Source organism: Anomaloglossus baeobatrachus, chromosome 1, assembly GCF_048569485.1.
Source record: "Anomaloglossus baeobatrachus isolate aAnoBae1 chromosome 1, aAnoBae1.hap1, whole genome shotgun sequence".
NCBI classification, from domain to species: Eukaryota; Metazoa; Chordata; class Amphibia; order Anura; family Aromobatidae; genus Anomaloglossus; species Anomaloglossus baeobatrachus.
The window spans coordinates 941,881,430-941,901,869 of NC_134353.1; the positions used below are offsets into that span (position 1 = coordinate 941,881,430).

Sequence of the window (20,440 nt, forward strand, 5' to 3'; positions counted from 1 at the left end):
GCAGGATGTTGCCTCCACCATGTGTGTTGGTGGGGATGGTGTTTTCAGGGCAATGTGCAGCATTAGTTTTCCACCACCTTTTTCGCCCAAAAAGTTCTCTTTTGGTCTCATCTGGACAGAGCTCCTTTATCCACGTGCCATATACATGACCCACTGCACAAATACTTTGTGTTGATATCACATAAAATCCCAATGAAATACATTTAAGTTTATGGTTGTAAGGTGGGAAGAATGTGGAAAAGTTCACAGGGTATGAATACTTTTCGAAGACACTGGAGATTATGTGTGGGGAGGTATCTTAGGATTAGGTCAGAGATGTATGGAGAGCAGAAGGCTGGAGATCACTGGGGGCAGAGATAAGGATGGATTTCCGGAGCTCGTGAGTAATAAAGCCAGCCGAATGAAGCTTCAGCCGATCGTTTGGCCGACAACCATCTTGGCCAAGTGCACCTTTGTTCTCAACGATAAGGTCGTCATTTCACCTGTCTGTCCTTGGGAGAACTAACTGATCCGGGGTCTGATATTGGACATGCCTGGGTGTGTAGTTTTTTAGTCGCCATGTAGTGCTCATGTATTACCACCGCAATACACCACTCAATAATACTGCTTGTGTTTTTTTGGGGTTCATCTCTTCTGGGACAATCTAGTCTACTCTATAAAACATTCCCACCCATTGTCGGTCCGTGCTGCTTTACAAGGACCAGGCATAAAGTCAACAGAAGAGGAAAACTTGGAGGACTGTGAAGGTGATCCTCTAATTTTAGGTAGAAGTATTCCATAAATGTTCCCTCCTGACGGCTCTGCGACTCCTCCGCTCGGTGACTCGCTGATTTAGTGCAGATTTTGGCCAGCAATCCGGGGAAATCCTTCCTCGGGGACATTGTTTCCACAGCCAGCAGAATATTTTTTATTTCTGTAGGATTGATCTGTCTGGGACGTCCCTGTTACCGTAGGTAAATGTAAGCCACGGCCGTTCCTCCATGTTCTCCATGAAAGGTCAGCGAATATATTTTCTGGTCCGTCACCGACATTGTGTATACAGATACGGACAGATCGTTTCCAGCCGAAACTAAGGCCTTGTGTTTCCCTCCCCGCAGCTCATGCTCTCCCCATGTTCCGAGAACCCAGGCAGCGGAGTACGAGGAAACAGCTCGAAAAGGATCGACTGGACCCGCTAAAGTCACACAAACCAGAGCCACCGGTGGCCGGGCCAGGTAAATGTCATCGGTTGTGTGTCCCCCCCGCCCCATATTGATTTCGTATGCAGTTTTGGTACAGTGTACAGCCGAAGACACATCTGCAGAATCTGAGATCTGTTCTCAATATATTCCGGATGTGGCCTTTCTAGACTGTGTAGATGTCATTACAAGGATTCTTTGTATGGTTCTATCCCTGGAGACAAAAGGACTGGAAGGATCATTCCAAGTGCCCAGAAATAGCAGAAAGATGTCCTCCAGCCTTGTCACACCATAAGTGACGCTCTCCACTTCAATATACTAATCACCCCCACACCCTCCAACAGGGATAATACACACAGTGATGTCACAGTACAGGGATAATGCACACAGTGATGTTACAGTACAGGGATAATGCACACAGTGATGTTACAGTACAGGGATAATACACACAGTGATGTCACAGTACAGGGATAATACACACAGTGATGTCACAGTACAGGGATAATGCACACAGTGATGTTACAGTACAGGGATAATGCACACAGTGATGTTACAGTACAGGGATAATACACACAGCGATGTCACAGTACAGGGATAATACACACAGTGATGTCACAGTACAGGGGTAATACACACAGTGATGTCACAGTACAGGGGTAATACACACAGTGATGTCACAGTACAGGGATAATACACACAGTGATGTCACAGTACAGGGATAATGCACACGGTGATGTCACAGTACAGGGATAATACACACAGTGATGTCACAGTACAGGGATAATACACACAGCGATGTCACAGTACAGGGATAATACACACAGTGATGTCACAGTACAGGGGTAATACACACAGTGATGTCACAGTACAGGGATAATACACACAGTGATGTCACAGTACAGGGATAATACACACAGCGATGTCACAGTACAGGGATAATACACACAGTGATGTCACAGTACAGGGGTAATACACACAGTGATGTCACAGTACAGGGGTAATACACACAGTGATGTCACAGTACAGGGATAATACACACAGTGATGTCACAGTACAGGGATAATACACACAGTGATGTCACAGTACAGGGATAATACACACAGTGATGTCACAGTACAGGGGTAATACACACAGTGATGTCACAGTACAGGGGTAATACACACAGTGATGTCACAGTACAGGGATAATACACACAGTGATGTCACAGTACAGGGATAATACACACAGTGATGTCACAGTACAGGGATAATACACACAGTGATGTCACAGTACAGGGATAATACACACAGTGATGTCACAGTACAGGGGTAATACACACAGTGATGTCACAGTACAGGGATAATACACACAGTGATGTCACAGTACAGGGATAATACACACAGTGATGTCACAGTACAGGGATAATACACACAGTGATGTCACAGTACAGGGATAATACACACAGTGATGTTACAGCACAGGGATAATACACAGTGATGTCACAGTGCAGGGATAATACACACAGTGATGTCACAGCACAGGGGTAATACACACAGTGATGTCACAGCACAGGGATAATACACAGTGATGTCACAGTGCAGGGATAATATACACAGTGATGTCACAGTACAGGGATAATACACAATGATGTCACAGTACAGGGATAATACACACAGTGATGTCACAGTACAGGGATAATACACACAGTGATGTCACAGTACAGGGATAATACACACAGTGATGTCACAATACAGGGATAATATACACAGTGATGTCACAGTACAGGGATAATACACACAGTGATGCCACAGTACAGGGATAATACACACAGTGATGTCACAGTACAGGGATAATACACACAGTGATGTCACAGTACAGGGATAATACACACAGTGATGTCACAGTACAGGAATAATACACACAGTGATGTCACAGTACAGGGATAATACACACAGTGATGTCACAGCACAGGGATAATACACACAGTGATGTCACAGTACAGGGATAATACACACAGTGATGTCACAATACAGGGATAATATACACAGTGATGTCACAGTACAGGGATAATGCACACGGTGATGTCACAGTACAGGGATAATACACACAGTGATGTCACAGTACAGGGATAATACACACAGCGATGTCACAGTACAGGGATAATACACACAGCGATGTCACAGTACAGGGGTAATACACACAGTGATGTCACAGTACAGGGGTAATACACACAGTGATGTCACAGTACAGGGATAATACACACAGTGATGTCACAGTACAGGGATAATACACACAGTGATGTCACAGTACAGGGATAATACACACAGTGATGTCACAGTACAGGGATAATACACACAGTGATGTCACAGTACAGGGGTAATACACACAGTGATGTCACAGTACAGGGATAATACACACAGTGATGTCACAGTACAGGATAATACACACAGTGATGTCACAGTACAGGGATAATACACACAGTGATGTCACAGTACAGGGATAATACACACAGTGATGTTACAGCACAGGGATAATACACAGTGATGTCACAGTGCAGGGATAATACACACAGTGATGTCACAGCACAGGGGTAATACACACAGTGATGTCACAGTACAGGGATAATACACAATGATGTCACAGTACAGGGATAATACACACAGTGATGTCACAGTACAGGGATAATACACACAGTGATGTCACAGTACAGGGATAATACACACAGTGATGTCACAATACAGGGATAATATACACAGTGATGTCACAGTACAGGGATAATACACACAGTGATGCCACAGTACAGGGATAATACACACAGTGATGTCACAGTACAGGGATAATACACACAGTGATGTCACAGTACAGGGATAATACACACAGTGATGTCACAGTACAGGAATAATACACACAGTGATGTCACAGTACAGGGATAATACACACAGTGATGTCACAGCACAGGGATAATACACACAGTGATGTCACAGTACAGGGATAATACACACAGTGATGTCACAATACAGGGATAATATACACAGTGATGTCACAGTACAGGGATAATACACACAGTGATGTCACAGTACAGGGATAATACACACGGTGATGTCACAGTACAGGGATAATACACACAGTGATGTCACAGTACAGGGATAATACACACAGTGATGTCACAGTACAGGGGTAATACACACAGTGATGTCACAGTACAGGGGTAATACACACAGTGATGTCACAGTACAGAGATAATACACACAGTGATGTCACAGTACAGGGGTAATACACACAGGGATGTCACAGTATAGGGGTAATACACACAGTGATGTCACAGTACAGGGATAATACACACAGTGATGTCACAGTACAGGGATAATACACACAGGGATGTCACAGTACAGGGATAATACACACAGTGATGTCACAGTACATGGATAATACACACAGTGATGTCACAGTACAGGGATAATACACACAGTGATGTCACAGTACAGGGATAATACACACAGTGATGTCACAGTACAGGGATAATACACACAGGGATGTCACAGTACAGGGATAATACACACAGTGATGTCACAGTACATGGATAATACACACAGTGATGTCACAGTACAGGGATAATACACACAGGGATGTCACAGTACAGGGATAATACACACAGGGATGTCACAGTACAGGGATAATACACACAGTGATGTCACAGTACAGGGATAATACACACAGTGATGTCACAGTGCAGGGATAATACACACAGTGATGTCACAGTACAGGGATAATACACACAGTGATGTCACAGTACATGGATAATACACACAGTGATGTCACAGTACAGGGATAATACACACAGGGATGTCACAGTACAGGGATAATACACACAGTGATGTCACAGTACAGGGATAATACACACAGGGATGTCACAGTACAGGGATAATACACACAGGGATGTCACAGTACAGGGATAATACACACAGTGATGTCACAGTACAGGGATAATTCACACAGTGATGTCACAGTACAGGGATAATACACACAGTGATGTCACAGTACAGGGATAATACACACAGTGATGTCACAGTACAGGGATAATACACACAGTGATGTCACAGTACAGGGATAATACACACAGGGATGTCACAGTACAGGGATAATACACACAGTGATGTCACAGTACAGGGATAATACACACAGGGATGTCACAGTACAGGGATAATACACACAGGGATGTCACAGTACAGGGATAATACACACAGGGATGTCACAGTACAGGGATAATACACACAGTGATGTCACAGTACAGGGATAATACACACAGCGATGTCACAGTACAGGGATAATGCACACAGTGATGTCACAGTACAGGGATAATACACACAGTGATGTCACAGTACAGGGATAATACACACAGTGAAGTCACAGTACAGGGATAATACACACAGTGAAGTCACAGTACAGGGGTAATACACACAGGGATGTCACAGTACAGGGATAATACACACAGTGATGTCACAGTACAGGGATAATACACACAGGGATGTCACAGTACAGGGATAATACACACAGTGATGTCACAGTACAGGGATAATACACACAGGGATGTCACAGTACAGGGATAATACACACAGTGATGTCACAGTAAGTTTAGGATCTCATTGATTAGACTTTTCTGAATATTTGGCTGTCCCTCCCCTGCCGTCTTCTGGCAGAGCGTCTCTCACATTTCACCTTTTACCTCTGGCTTATTTGTGCGCTGTTTATGTTACACAGACTTTTGCACATTTTCGGCATTGCTGCAGCACCCGGCTGTTTCCCTTCTTTTTGAGTGATCCATGTTACCACATTTTTGTATCTTTTCTTGATCTTGTCCTGTTGGCGCTCTCCGCAGATGAGAAATCACTTCCAGCAGGCCTGACTATTGCAAATACAAAGTAAACCTGTCTTTGACTTACAAATCCATGTGCACAGAGAGCGCAGCCTCCTCGCCCACATTTCCATGCTCACACTATTTACTCTGCTGATTGCTTACATCTATACGTCCTCACAATAGAGGTCTGCAGAAGAGGCATCAGAAGAGGGATGGGTGTAATAAAAGTACAGTGTGGCCCTGCTGGATACAAGGGATCCTTCTCCCACTCTGGACATGCAGGGGTTAAGTGATCATTAAGGGTTAAGTGATCTGAATTATTTTAAGAAAGTAGGTAACTTGACAAATAATGAAAAATCACCCTATGTGCCGTGCATTGTGGCCGAGCACTTCTGCATCGCTGGCACTTTCTAATTTTGCATACAGGATACTTTCTTAGTTTCTACTTTCCACAGTAAATTATATCATTCCTGCTAAATTTTAAGCCAGTTTCCATTCTTCTGAATTATTATACTTTATATTATTATAGTTTTTATTGGGTTTTAATTGATATATATTTATATTTCATATCTATTTTATTAATATTATTAATTTTATTCATATATTTATTTATTATATAATTATTTTATTTATATTGTATTATATTGTATCATTATTAGAATATTTAACATTTTTTTTATTATTATTATTATTATTATGTGTCCGCAGTTATAAAGATATTAAATTATTAGAAAATGTTTAAGTATCCCGTCTTTTGTCTTTATATAAAAATTGTCATGAAATGGTGAAAATGAAACACCATTCCACTATTTTTTGGGGGGGGGTTCCAGGGTATTAATTGTAAGATTAAAAAAATGTGATATCAGAGTTCTATTGTTTTTTTTTTATTTTTTTGTTTTTTTATTTTTTTCATATTAGAGTGGTAAAAAGTAAAAAAAATCAGAACTTTAAAAAAAATAGGTTTGTGTCCTCATATTTTGAGTTTTTAGTTTTTTTTCTCTTTCAATATAACCAGTACATTTTAGATTTTGCTGTTGTTATTTTGGGACAGATAAGACATTTTTTATATGTATGTGTATGTGTGTGTATATATATATATATACAGTTAGGTCCAGAAATATTTGGACAGTGACACAAGTTTTGTTATTTTAGCTGTTAACAAAAACATGTTCAGAAATGCAATTATATATATAATATGGGCTGAAAGTGCACACTCCCAGCTGCAATATGAGAGTTTTCACATCCAAATCGGAGAAAGGGTTTAGGAATCATAGCTCTGTAATGCATAGCCTCCTCTTTTTCAAGGGACCAAAAGTAATTGGACAAGGGACTCTAAGGGCTGCAATTAACTCTGAAGGCGTCTCCCTCGTTAACCTGTAATCAATGAAGTAGTTAAAAGGTCTGGGGTTGATTACAGGTGTGTGGTTTTGCATTTGGAAGCTGTTGCTGTGACCAGACAACATGCGGTCTAAGGAACTCTCAATTGAGGTGAAGCAGAACATCCTGAGGCTGAAAAAAAAGAAAAAATCCATCAGAGAGATAGCAGACATGCTTGGAGTAGCAAAATCAACAGTCGGGTACATTCTGAGAAAAAAGGAATTGACTGGTGAGCTTGGGAACTCAAAAAGGCCTGGGCGACCACGGATGACAACAGTGGTGGATGATCGCCGCATACTTTCTTTGGTGAAGAAGAACCCGTTCACAACATCAACTGAAGTCCAGAACACTCTCAGTGAAGTAGGTGTATCTGTCTCTAAGTCAACAGTAAAGAGAAGACTCCATGAAAGTAAATACAAAGGGTTCACATCTAGATGCAAACCATTCATCAATTCCAAAAATAGACAGGCCAGAGTTAAATTTGCTGAAAAACACCTCATGAAGCCAGCTCAGTTCTGGAAAAGTATTCTATGGACAGATGAGACCAAGATCAACCTGTACCAGAATGACGGGAAGAAAAAAGTTTGGAGAAGTAAGGGAACGGCACATGATCCAAGGCACACCACATCCTCTGTAAAACATGGTGGAGGCAACGTGAGGCATGGGCATGCATGGCTTTCAATGGCACTGGGTCACTTGTGTTTATTGATGACATAACAGCAGACAAGAGTAGCCGGATGAATTCTGAAGTGTACCGGGATATACTTTCAGCCCAGATTCAGCCAAATGCCGCAAAGTTGATCGGACGGCGCTTCATAGTACAGATGGACAATGACCCCAAGCATACAGCCAAAGCTACCCAGGAGTTCATGAGTGCAAAAAAGTGGAACATTCTGCAATGGCCAAGTCAATCACCAGATCTTAACCCAATTGAGCATGCATTTCACTTGCTCAAATCCAGACTTAAGACGGAAAGACCCACAAACAAGCAAGACCTGAAGGCTGCGGCTGTAAAGGCCTGGCAAAGCATTAAGAAGGAGGAAACCCAGCGTTTGGTGATGTCCATGGGTTCCAGACTTAAGGCAGTGATTGCCTCCAAAGGATTCGCAATAAAATATTGAAAATAAAAATATTTTGTTTGGGTTTGGTTTATTTGTCCAATTACTTTTGACCTCCTAAAATGTGGAGTGTTTGTAAAGAAATGTGACAATTCCTACAATTTCTATCAGATATTTTTGTTCAAACCTTCAAATTAAACGTTACAATCTGCACTTGAATTCTGTTGTAGAGGTTTCATTTCAAATCTAATGTGGTGGCATGCAGAGCCCAACTCGCCAAAATTGTGTCACTGTCCAAATATTTCTGGACCTAACTGTATATGTGTGTGTGTATATGTATATGTGTTTATATATATATATATATATATATATATATATATGTATATGTATGTATGTATGTATATATATGTGTATGTATATATATGTGTATGTGTGTATATATATATATATGTGTATATATATGTGTGTGTGTATATATATATATATATATATATATAATATATATATATATATATATATATATATATATATATATATGTGTGTGTGTATATATATTTTTATTTGTTTTTTATTTGGTTTTTTTTGGCTTTTTATTGCAGTTTTTGAGGGAAAAATCGGGGTCAAAAAATGGCATTTCAATATATTTTTTCTGCATTTAATATCCGGGCTACTTCTTTTTAATGTTTTGTTAGATTGGAACTTCATGAACACAACAATACTTTTTATTTTTATTATTTTTCTAATTTTATTTGCACATTATTATTATTATTATTATTATTATTATTATTATTATTATTATTATTATTATTATTTGTTATTATTATTATTGTTGTTGTTACTATTATTATTATTATTATTAATAAAAGATGGTGATTTTGAAAAGATAATAATGATTATCATTGTGGTGATTATTATAATAATAAAAATAATATATTCATGTATATATATATATATATATATATATATATATATATATATATATAATTTATACTTAGTATTTAATTTCCTGCCTTCTATTCATTTATATTTATACATTTATGTCCTGCATCAGGAAGGAGTTATTAGAACAAAGTTTTGGGCCTACTCCTTTTATCCTGGGTGACGTAATACTTGATTTCACCTGTGGTGGCGCTGCAGGGGAATCAGACACAGGCTGCTTAGATCCTCTGGATTGCAGATGGCCATGGAGGGCTGCAGCAGTAGCCCCGGCCCTCGTTATCACCTTTATTGATGCTGACACTTTCAGCAAAAAGTTCTTGTCCATAGTTGTTCTCCACCTGGGTCCGGTGAGTTTCCGCCCGGTATTCTCGGAATATCCTACATAACGTAACCTGAGAAATGATGGTGAAAGCTGCAGTGACATAAAGCAGCATGACAAGTATATTACATAGGGGCTAAGGTCAGGATAAACACACATAATTTGCCCCCTCTGTCTGCTCCTGTGCGGAGGCCTGGTATTTATACTGATATATGGCGGCATTTATAGGACAGATGGTATAGACTGTATATACTATGTATCTATACGTCAGATATCACAGATTATCAGAGTCCAGAGAAAATATAGAAAAATGACTAAGGCTATGTGCGCACTAGAAAAGTGATTTTTCTCAAGAAAATTTCTTGAGAAACTTCTGGGAGTTGAAGATTACCGCACCTGCGTTAAAAAAACGCTCCAAATCCGCAAGAAAAACGTGTGCGTTTTTGCCGCGGATTTGCCGCAGTTTTACCGCAGTTTTGCCTCGGTTTTTCCGTAGGTTGGTCCCTGCGGTTTTTTTATGCTGTAACTACTGCAATAAATAATATAGATAATAGATACAGTGCCTACAAGTAGTCTTCAACCCCCTGCAGATTTAGCAGGTTTGATAAGATGCAAATAAGTTAGAGCCTGCAAACTTCAAACAAGAGCAGGATTTATTAACAGATGCATAAATCTTACAAACCAACAAGTTATGTTGCTCAGTTAAATTTTAATAAATTTTCAACATAAAAGTGTGGGTCAATTATTATTCAACCCCTAGGTTTAATATTTTGTGGAATAACCCTTGTTTGCAATCACAGCTAATAATCGTCTTTTATAAGACCTGATCAGGCCGGCACAGGTCTCTGGAGTTATCTTGGCCCACTCCTCCATGCAGATCTTCTCCAAGTTATCTAGGTTCTTTGGGTGTCTCATGTGGACTTTAATCTTGAGCTCCTTCCACAAGTTTTCAATTGGGTTAAGGTCAGGAGACTGACTAGGCCACTGCAACACCTTGATTTTTTCCCTCTTGAACCAGGCCTTGGTTTTCTTGGCTGTGTGCTTTGGGTCGTTGTCTTGTTGGAAGATGAAATGACGACCCATCTTAAGATCCTTGATGGAGGAGCACAGGTTCTTTGCCAAAATCTCCAGGTAGGCCGTGCTATCCATCTTCCCATGGATGCGGACCAGATGGCCAGGCCCCTTGGCTGAGAAACAGCCCCACAGCATGATTCTGCCACCACCATGCTTGACTGTAGGGATGGTATTCTTGGGGTCGTATGCAGTGCCATCCAGTCTCCAAACGTCACGTGTGTGGTTGGCACCAAAGATCTCGATCTTGGTCTCATCAGACCAGAGAACCTTGAACCAGTCTGTCTCAGAGTCCTCCAAGTGATCATGAGCAAACTGTAGACGAGCCTTGACATGACGCTTTGAAAGTAAAGGTACCTTACGGGCTCGTCTGGAACGGAGACCATTGCGGTGGAGTACGTTACTTATGGTATTGACTGAAACCAATGTCCCCACTGCCATGAGATCTTCCCGGAGCTCCTTCCTCGTTGTCCTTGGTTTAGCCTTGACTCTTCGGACAAGCCTGGCCTCGGCACGGGTGGAAACTTTCAAAGGTTGTCCAGGCCGTGGAAGGCTAACAGTAGTTCCATAAGCCTTCCACTTCCGGATGATGCTCCCAACAGTGGAGGCAGGTAGGCCCAACTCCTTGGAAAGGGTTTTGTACCCCTTGCCAGCCTTGTGACCCTCCACGATCTTGTCTCTGATGGCCTTGGAATGCTCCTTTGTCTTTCCCATGTTGACCAAGTATGAGTGCTGTTCACAAGTTTGGGGAGGGTCTTAATTAGTCAGAAAAGGCTAGAAAAAGAGATAATTAATCCAAACATGTGAAGCTCATTGTTCTTTGTGCCTGAAATACTTCTTAATACTTTAGGGGAACCAAACAGAATTCTGGTGGTTTGAGGGGTTGAATAATAAATGACCCTCTGAATAAACTTTTCACAATTTAAAAAAATAAATAAAAAAGAAATAACATTCTTTTTTGCTGCATTTCACACTTCCAGGCTGATCTACAGTCCAAATGTCACAATGCCAAGTTAATTCCGAATGTGTAACCCTGCTAAATCTGCAGGGGGTTGAATACTACTTGTAGGCACTGTAGATAATCAATAGACAGATAATGGATAGAGGGAAAGATGGATAGATGAATAGATAGATAATAGATGAGAAAGACCTATATAATGTCCTATCCCCCTGCATATTCTAAGCTGGCACCCTTTAATGACTTTCATGTGGCACTAAAGGGTGCTTAGCCTTGTATTTAGCCATAAAATAAATAAATAATTAAAAAAAAACCACGTGAGGTCCCCCCATCTTTTTTAGCCAGCTAGGGTAAAGCTGGGTTTACACACTGAGACTTTCTAGCGATCCCACCAGCAATCCCAACCTGGCCGGGATCGCTACAAAGTCTCTGGTGAGCTGTCAAACAGGCAAACCTGGCCAAAACCGGTGACGTTACAGCGATGTCGTTTGCGATGTTGCAGTGTGTAAAGCCACCTTAAAGCAGACGGCTGCAGCCTGCAAACCACAGCTGGCAGCTTCACCTTGGCTGGTAATCCAAAACAGAGGGCACCCCACGCTGTTATTTTACATTAAATAAATAATTTAAAACAAAAAACGTGGGGTCCCCCCCAAATTGGATCACGAGCCAAGGTAAAGCGGACAGCTGTGGTCTGATATTCTCAGACTAGGGAGGTCCACTGTTATTGGACACTCCCCAGTCTAAAAATAGCAGGCCGCAGCCGCCCCAGAAGTGGCGCATCCATTAGACGTGCCAATCCTGGTGCTTCGCCCCAACTCATCCCGTTGCCCTGGTGCGTTGGCAAACGAGGTGATATATGGGGTTGATGCCAGATGTGTAATGTCACCTGGCATCAAGCACTGGGGTTGGTGAGGTCAGGCGTCTATCAGATACCCGACATCACCAAGCCAGTCAGTAAGAAATAAAAAATAGACAACAAAAAAGTTTTATTTGAAAAAACTCTCCCCACATTCCCTCTTTCACCAATTTATTGAAAAGAACAATCAATTCCACGTCCGGCGTAATCCAATAAAGGGGGGGGGGGCTCCCACGGCGATCCATACCGTAGTCGCTGTCCCATTCAATGAAGAACAGAATGTTCCCCATTGGCTGGGAGAGCAATGCAGTGACCTGAGCTAACATCAATAGCCCAGGTCACTGCAGGGGATGCCGAGCGCTGCTGCCAGAAGGATAGATGAAATCATTACCTGCTGTGATCATGTCCTGTACTACTGGCGTCAGCGCTGTCACTGACTTCTATGCCCGCCGCGTTGTCAGAAGTATCGCGAGAGCCCGTGACGTCTCCGCTAGTGACAGTCTCGGACCGCTCGCGAGACGGGCATAGACGGCAGTGACCGCGGTGACGTCAGGAGGCAGGAGATCGTCACAGCAGGTAATGATCTCATCTAACCTCCTGACAGCAGCGCCCGTCATCCCTGCGGCTGCACGCACTGCTGAGTGTCAGTGTCTGCCTGCGCTGCAGCGTGACAAGCTGCTGACACTGCTGTGCGTGCAGCGGGACACAGACTGCACGGGCACCCGCCGGAGGTCACACGGAAGTGCTTCTGTGCGGCGTCCAGGGAGTGTGACGTCTGTGTTTACTCTGCTCCGCTTCCTCTTCCTGTCATAATGACATCGCTTTCTGCAAAACCGCAGGGAGCGATGAGCATTACCGCAGGTAAACCGCGGCTATACCGGGGGTATACCGCACATCATTTGCTACCTGCGGTATAACCCCAGTATTTCGCGATTACATTACAGTGAATGGAGTGAAATTCCGGGGGTATTCCGCAGGCACCTGCGGAAAATAATGGACATGCTCATTTTCTCAAGAAAGTTTCTTGAGAAAAATCCGCAGCGTGCGCACAGCTATTTCTTGTTCCCATAGGTTTTGCTTGGAAATGTCTGCAGAAAGATTCCAAACCTTTCTCAAGAAATTTCCACAGCAAAACCGCAGGTAAAACGGCCGAGTGCGCACAGGGCCTAATACATCTAATAACACAAAGCTCAGCACTGGATATCGCCTTTGCAATGTACTATTTTGTGTTAAGGAGTCTATCCTCTACAACTTACAGTACAGAGCTCTATAGTGTGACCGCTCTACAGTACAGAGCTCTATAGTGTGACCGCTCTACAGTACAGAGCTCTATAGTGTGACCACTCTACAGTACAGAGCTCTATAGTGTGACCGATCTACAGTACAGAGCTCTATAGTGTGACCGCTCTACAGTACAGAGCTCTATAGTGTGACCGCTCTACAGTACAGAGCTCTATAGTGTGACCACTCTACAGTACAGAGCTCTATAGTGTGACCTCTCTACAGTACAGAGCTCTATAGTGTGACCGCTCTACAGTACAGAGCTCTATAGTGTGACCGCTCTACAGTACAGAGCTCTATAATGTGACCACTCTACAGTACAGAGCTCTATAGTGTGACCACTCTACAGTACAGAGCTCTATAGTGTGACCGCTCTACAGTACAGAGCTCTATAGTGTGACCGCTCTACAGTACAGAGCTCTATAGTGTGACCGCTCTACAGTACAGAGCTCTATAGTGTGACCGCTCTACAGTACAGAGCTCTATAGTATGACCGCTCTTACAGTACAGAGCTCTATAGTGTGACCTCTCTACAGTACAGAGCTCTATAGTGTGACCTCTCTACAGTACAGAGCTCTATAGTGTGACCTCTCTACAGTACAGAGCTCTATAGTGTGACCGCTCTACAGTACAGAGCTCTATAGTGTGACCGCTCTACAGTACAGAGCTCTATAGTGTGACCGCTCTACAGTACAGAGCTCTATAGTGTGACCACTCTACAGTACAGAGCTCTATAATGTGACCACTCTACAGTACAGAGCTCTATAGTGTGACCACTCTACAGTACAGAGCTCTATAATGTGACCGCTCTACAGTACAGAGCTCTATAGTGTGACCGCTCTACAGTACAGAGCTCTATAGTGTGACCACTCTACAGTACAGAGCTCTATAGTGTGACCGCTCTGCAGTACAGAGCTCTATAGTGTGACCGCTCTACAGTACAGAGCTCTGTAGTGTGACCGCTCTACAGTACAGAGCTCTATAGTGTGACCTCTCTACAGTACAGAGCTCTATAGTGTGACCACTCTACAGTACAGAGCTCTATAGTGTGACCACTCTACAGTACAGAGCTCTATAGTGTGACCTCTCTACAGTACAGAGCTCTATAGTGTGACCGCTCTACAGTACAGAGCTCTATAGTGTGACCACTCTACAGTACAGAGCTCTATAGTGTGACCACTCTACAGTACAGAGCTCTATAGTGTGACCGCTCTACAGTACAGAGCTCTATAGTGTGACCGCTCTACAGTACAGAGCTCTATAGTGTGACCACTCTACAGTACAGAGCTCTATAGTGTGACCGCTCTACAGTACAGAGCTCTATAGTGTGACCGCTCTACAGTACAGAGCTCTATAGTGTGACCACTCTACAGTACAGAGCTCTATAGTGTGACCGCTCTACAGTACAGAGCTCTATAGTGTGACCTCTCTACAGTACAGAGCTCTATAGTGTGACCGCTCTACAGTACAGAGCTCTATAGTGTGACCACTCTACAGTACAGAGCTCTATAGTGTGACCACTCTACAGTACAGAGCTCTATAGTGTGACCGCTCTACAGTACAGAGCTCTATAGTGTGACCGCTCTACAGTACAGAGCTCTATAGTGTGACCACTCTACAGTACAGAGCTCTATAGTGTGACCACTCTTACAGTACAGAGCTCTATAGTGTGACCGCTCTACAGTACAGAGCTCTATAGTGTGACCACTCTTACAGTACAGAGCTCTATAGTGTGACCGCTCTACAGTACAGAGCTCTATAGTGTGACCGCTCTACAGTACAGAGCTCTATAGTGTGACCGCTCTACAGTACAGAGCTCTATAGTGTGACCGCTCTACAGTACAGAGCTCTATAGTGTGACCGCTCTACAGTACAGAACTCTATAGTGTGACCGCTCTACAGTACAGAACTCTATAGTGTGACCACTCTACAGTACAGAGCTCTATAGTGTGACCGCTCTACAGTACAGAGCTCTATAGTGTGACCGCTCTACAGTACAGAGCTCTATAGTGTGACCGCTCTACAGTACAGAGCTCTATAGTGTGACCGCTCTACAGTACAGAGCTCTATAGTGTGACCTCTCTACAGTACAGAGCTCTATAGTGTGACCGCTCTACAGTACAGAGCTCTATAGTGTGACCGCTCTACAGTACAGAGCTCTATAGTGTGACCGCTCTACAGTACAGAGCTCTATAGTGTGACCGCTCTACAGTACAGAGCTCTATAGTGTGACCTCTCTACAGTACAGAGCTCTATAGTGTGACCGCTCTACAGTACAGAGCTCTATAATGTGACCTCTCTACAGTACAGAGCTCTATAGTGTGACCGCTCTTACAGTACAGAGCTCTATAGTGTGACCGCTCTACAGTACAGAGCTCTATAATGTGACCGCTCTACAGTACAGACCTCTATAGTGTGACCTCTCTACAGTACAGAGCTCTATAGTGTGACCGCTCTTACAGTACAGAGCTCTATAGTGTGACCGCTCTACAGTACAGAGCTCTATAGTGTGACCGCTCTACAGTACAGAGCTCTATAGTGTGACCGCTCTACAGTACAGAGCTCTATAGTGTGACCGCTCTACAGTACAGAGTTCTATAGTGTGACCGCTCTACAGTACAGAGCTCTATAGTGTGACCGCTCTTACAGTACAGAGCTCTATAGTGTGACCGCTCTACAGTACAGAGCTCTATAGTGTGACCGATCTACAGTACAGGGCTCTATAGTGTGACCGCTCTACAGTACAGAACTCTATAGTGTGACCTCTCTACAATACAGGGCTCTATAGTGTGACCACTCTACAGTACAGAGCTCTATAGTGTGACCGCTCTACAGTACAGAGCTCTATAGTGTGTCCGCTCTACAGTACAGGGCTCTATAGTGTGACCGCTCTACAGTACAGAGCTCTATAGTGTGACCACTCTACAGTACAGAGCTCTATAGTGTGACCGCTCTACAGTACAGAGCTCTATAGTGTGACCGCTCTACAGTACAGAGCTCTATAGTGTGACCGCTCTACAGTACAGAGCTCTATAGTGTGACCGCTCTACAGTACAGAGCTCTATAGTGTGACCGCTCTACAGTACAGAGCTCTATAGTGTGACCTCTCTACAGTACAGAGCTCTATAGTGTGACCGCTCTACAGTACAGAGCTCTATAGTGTGACCACTCTACAGTACAGAGCTCTATAATGTGACCGCTCTACAGTACAGAGCTCTATAATGTGACCACTCTACAGTACAGAGCTCTATAGTGTGACCGCTCTACAGTACAGAGCTCTATAGTGTGACCGCTCTACAGTACAGAGCTCTATAGTGTGACCGCTCTACAGTACAGAGCTCTATAGTGTGACCGCTCTACAGTACAGAGCTCTATAGTGTGACCACTCTACAGTACAGAGCTCTATAGTGTGACCGCTCTACAGTACAGAACTCTATAGTGTGACCGCTCTACAGCACAGAGCTCTATAGTGTGACCGCTCTACAGTACAGAACTCTATAGTGTGACCGCTCTACAGCACAGAGCTCTATAGTGTGACCGCTCTACAGTACAGAGCTCTATAGTGTGACCGCTCTACAGTACAGAGCTCTATAGTGTGACCGCTCTACAGTACAGAGCTCTATAGTGTGACCTCTCTACAGTACAGAGCTCTATAGTGTGACCGCTCTACAGTACAGAGCTCTATAGTGTGACCGCTCTACAGTACAGAGCTCTATAGTGTGACCGCTCTACAGTACAGAGCTCTATAGTGTGACCGCTCTACAGTACAGAGCTCTATAGTGTGACCGCTCTACAGTACAGAGCTCTATAGTGTGACCGCTCTACAGTACAGAGCTCTATAGTGTGACCGCTCTACAGTACAGAGCTCTATAGTGTGACCGCTCTACACTACAGAGCTCTATAATGTGACCGCTCTACAGTACAGACCTCTATAGTGTGACCGCTCTACAGTACAGAGCTCTATAATGTGACCTCTCTACAGTACAGAGCTCTATAGTGTGACCGCTCTTACAGTACAGAGCTCTATAGTGTGACCGCTCTACAGTACAGAGCTCTATAGTGTGACCGCTCTACAGTACAGAGCTCTATAGTGTGACCGCTCTACAGTACAGAGCTCTATAGTGTGACCGCTCTACAGTACAGAGCTCTATAGTGTGACCGATCTACAGTACAGGGCTCTATAGTGTGACCGCTCTACAGTACAGAACTCTATAGTGTGACCGCTCTACAGCACAGAGCTCTATAGTGTGACCGCTCTACAGTACAGAGCTCTATAGTGTGACCGCTCTACAGTACAGAGCTCTATAGTGTGACCGCTCTACAGTACAGAGCTCTATAGTGTGACCTCTCTACAGTACAGAGCTCTATAGTGTGACCGCTCTACAGTACAGAGCTCTATAGTGTGACCGCTCTACAGTACAGAGCTCTATAGTGTGACCGCTCTACAGTACAGAGCTCTATAGTGTGACCGCTCTACAGTACAGAGCTCTATAGTGTGACCTCTCTACAGTACAGAGCTCTATAGTGTGACCGCTCTACAGTACAGAGCTCTATAGTGTGACCGCTCTACAGTACAGAGCTCTATAGTGTGACCGCTCTACAGTACAGAGCTCTATAGTGTGACCGCTCTACAGTACAGAGCTCTATAGTGTGACCGCTCTACAGTACAGAGCTCTATAGTGTGACCGCTCTACAGTACAGAGCTCTATAGTGTGACCGCTCTACAGTACAGAGCTCTATAGTGTGACCGCTCTACAGTACAGAGCTCTATAGTGTGACCGCTCTACAGTACAGAGCTCTATAGTGTGACCGCTCTACAGTACAGAGCTCTATAGTGTGACCGCTCTACACTACAGAGCTCTATAATGTGACCGCTCTACTGTACAGAGCTCTATAGTGTGACCGATCTACAGTACAGGGCTCTATAGTGTGACCGCTCTACACTACAGAGCTCTATAATGTGACCGCTCTACAGTACAGAGCTCTATAGTGTGACCTCTCTACAGTACAGAGCTCTATAGTGTGACCGCTCTACAGTACAGAGCTCTATAGTGTGACCACTCTACAGTACAGAGCTCTATAGTGTGACCGCTCTACAGTACAGAGCTCTATAGTGTGACCACTCTACAGTACAGAGCTCTATAGTGTGACCACTCTACAGTACAGAGCTCTATAGTGTGACCGCTCTACAGTACAGAGCTCTATAGTGTGACCCCTCTACAGTACAGAGCTCTATAGTGTGACCGCTCTACAGTACAGAGCTCTATAGTGTGACCTCTCTACAGTACAGAGCTCTATAGTGTGACCGCTCTACAGTACAGAGCTCTATAGTGTGAACGCTCTTACAGTACAGAGCTCTATAGTGTGACCGCTCTATAGTGTGACCTCTCTACAGTACAGAGCTCTATAGTGTGACCTCTCTACAGTACAGAGCTCTATAGTGTGACCGCTCTACAGTACAGAGCTCTATAGTGCGAACGCTCTTACAGTACAGAGCTCTATAGTGTGACCGCTCTACAGTACAGAGCTCTATAGTGTGACCTCTCTACAGTACAGAGCTCTATAGTGTGACCGCTCTACAGTACAGAGCTCTATAGTGTGACCGCTCTACAGTACAGAGCTCTATAGTGTGACCGCTCTACAGTACAGAGCTCTATAGTGTGACCTCTCTACAGTACAGAGCTCTATAGTGTGACCTCTCTACAGTACAGAGCTCTATAGTGTGACCGCTCTACAGTACAGAGCTCTATAGTGTGACCGCTCTACAGTACAGAGCTCTATAGTGTGACCTCTCTACAGTACAGAGCTCTATAGTGTGACCTCTCTACAGTACAGAGCTCTATAGTGTGACCGCTCTACAGTACAGAGCTCTATAGTGTGACCGCTCTACAGTACAGAGCTCTATAGTGTGACCGCTCTACAGTACAGAGCTCTATAGTGTGACCGCTCTACAGTACAGAGCTCTATAGTGTGACCTCTCTACAGTACAGAGCTCTATAGTGTGACCGCTCTACAGTACAGAGCTCTATAGTGTGACCACTCTACAGTACAGAGCTCTATAGTGTGACCGCTCTACAGTACAGAGCTCTATAGTGTGACCGCTCTACAGTACAGAGCTCTATAGTGTGACCGCTCTATAGTACAGAGCTCTATAGTGTGACCGCTCTACAGTACAGAGCTCTATAGTGTGACCTCTCTACAGTACAGAGCTCTATAGTGTGACCGCTCTACAGTACAGAGCTCTATAGTGTGACCACTCTACAGTACAGAGCTCTATAATGTGACCGCTCTACAGTACAGAGCTCTATAGTGTGACCGCTCTACAGTACAGAGCTCTATAGTGTGACCGCTCTTACAGTACAGAGCTCTATAGTGTGACCGCTCTACAGTACAGAGCTCTATAGTGTGACCGCTCTACAGTACAGCGCTCTATAGTGTGACCGCTCTACAGTACAGAGCTCTATAGTGTGACCGCTCTACAGTACAGAGCTCTATAGTGTGACCGCTCTACAGTACAGAGCTCTATAGTGTGACCGCTCTACAGTACAGCGCTCTATAGTGTGACCGCT

The 20,440-nt window shown here is 43.7% G+C and overlaps 1 protein-coding gene across 1 annotated transcript in view; it reads left to right on the forward strand.

The window, feature by feature from the left end:
- Positions 1-20,440, forward strand: part of WDR70 (WD repeat domain 70) — a 367,195-nt gene that overhangs the window by 320,257 nt on the left and 26,498 nt on the right. Inside the window, exon 16 of the mRNA XM_075330392.1 lies at positions 1,098-1,214. Within this exon, the coding sequence (XP_075186507.1) occupies positions 1,098-1,214 (117 nt within the window). The remainder of the gene's footprint in view (positions 1-1,097; positions 1,215-20,440) is intronic.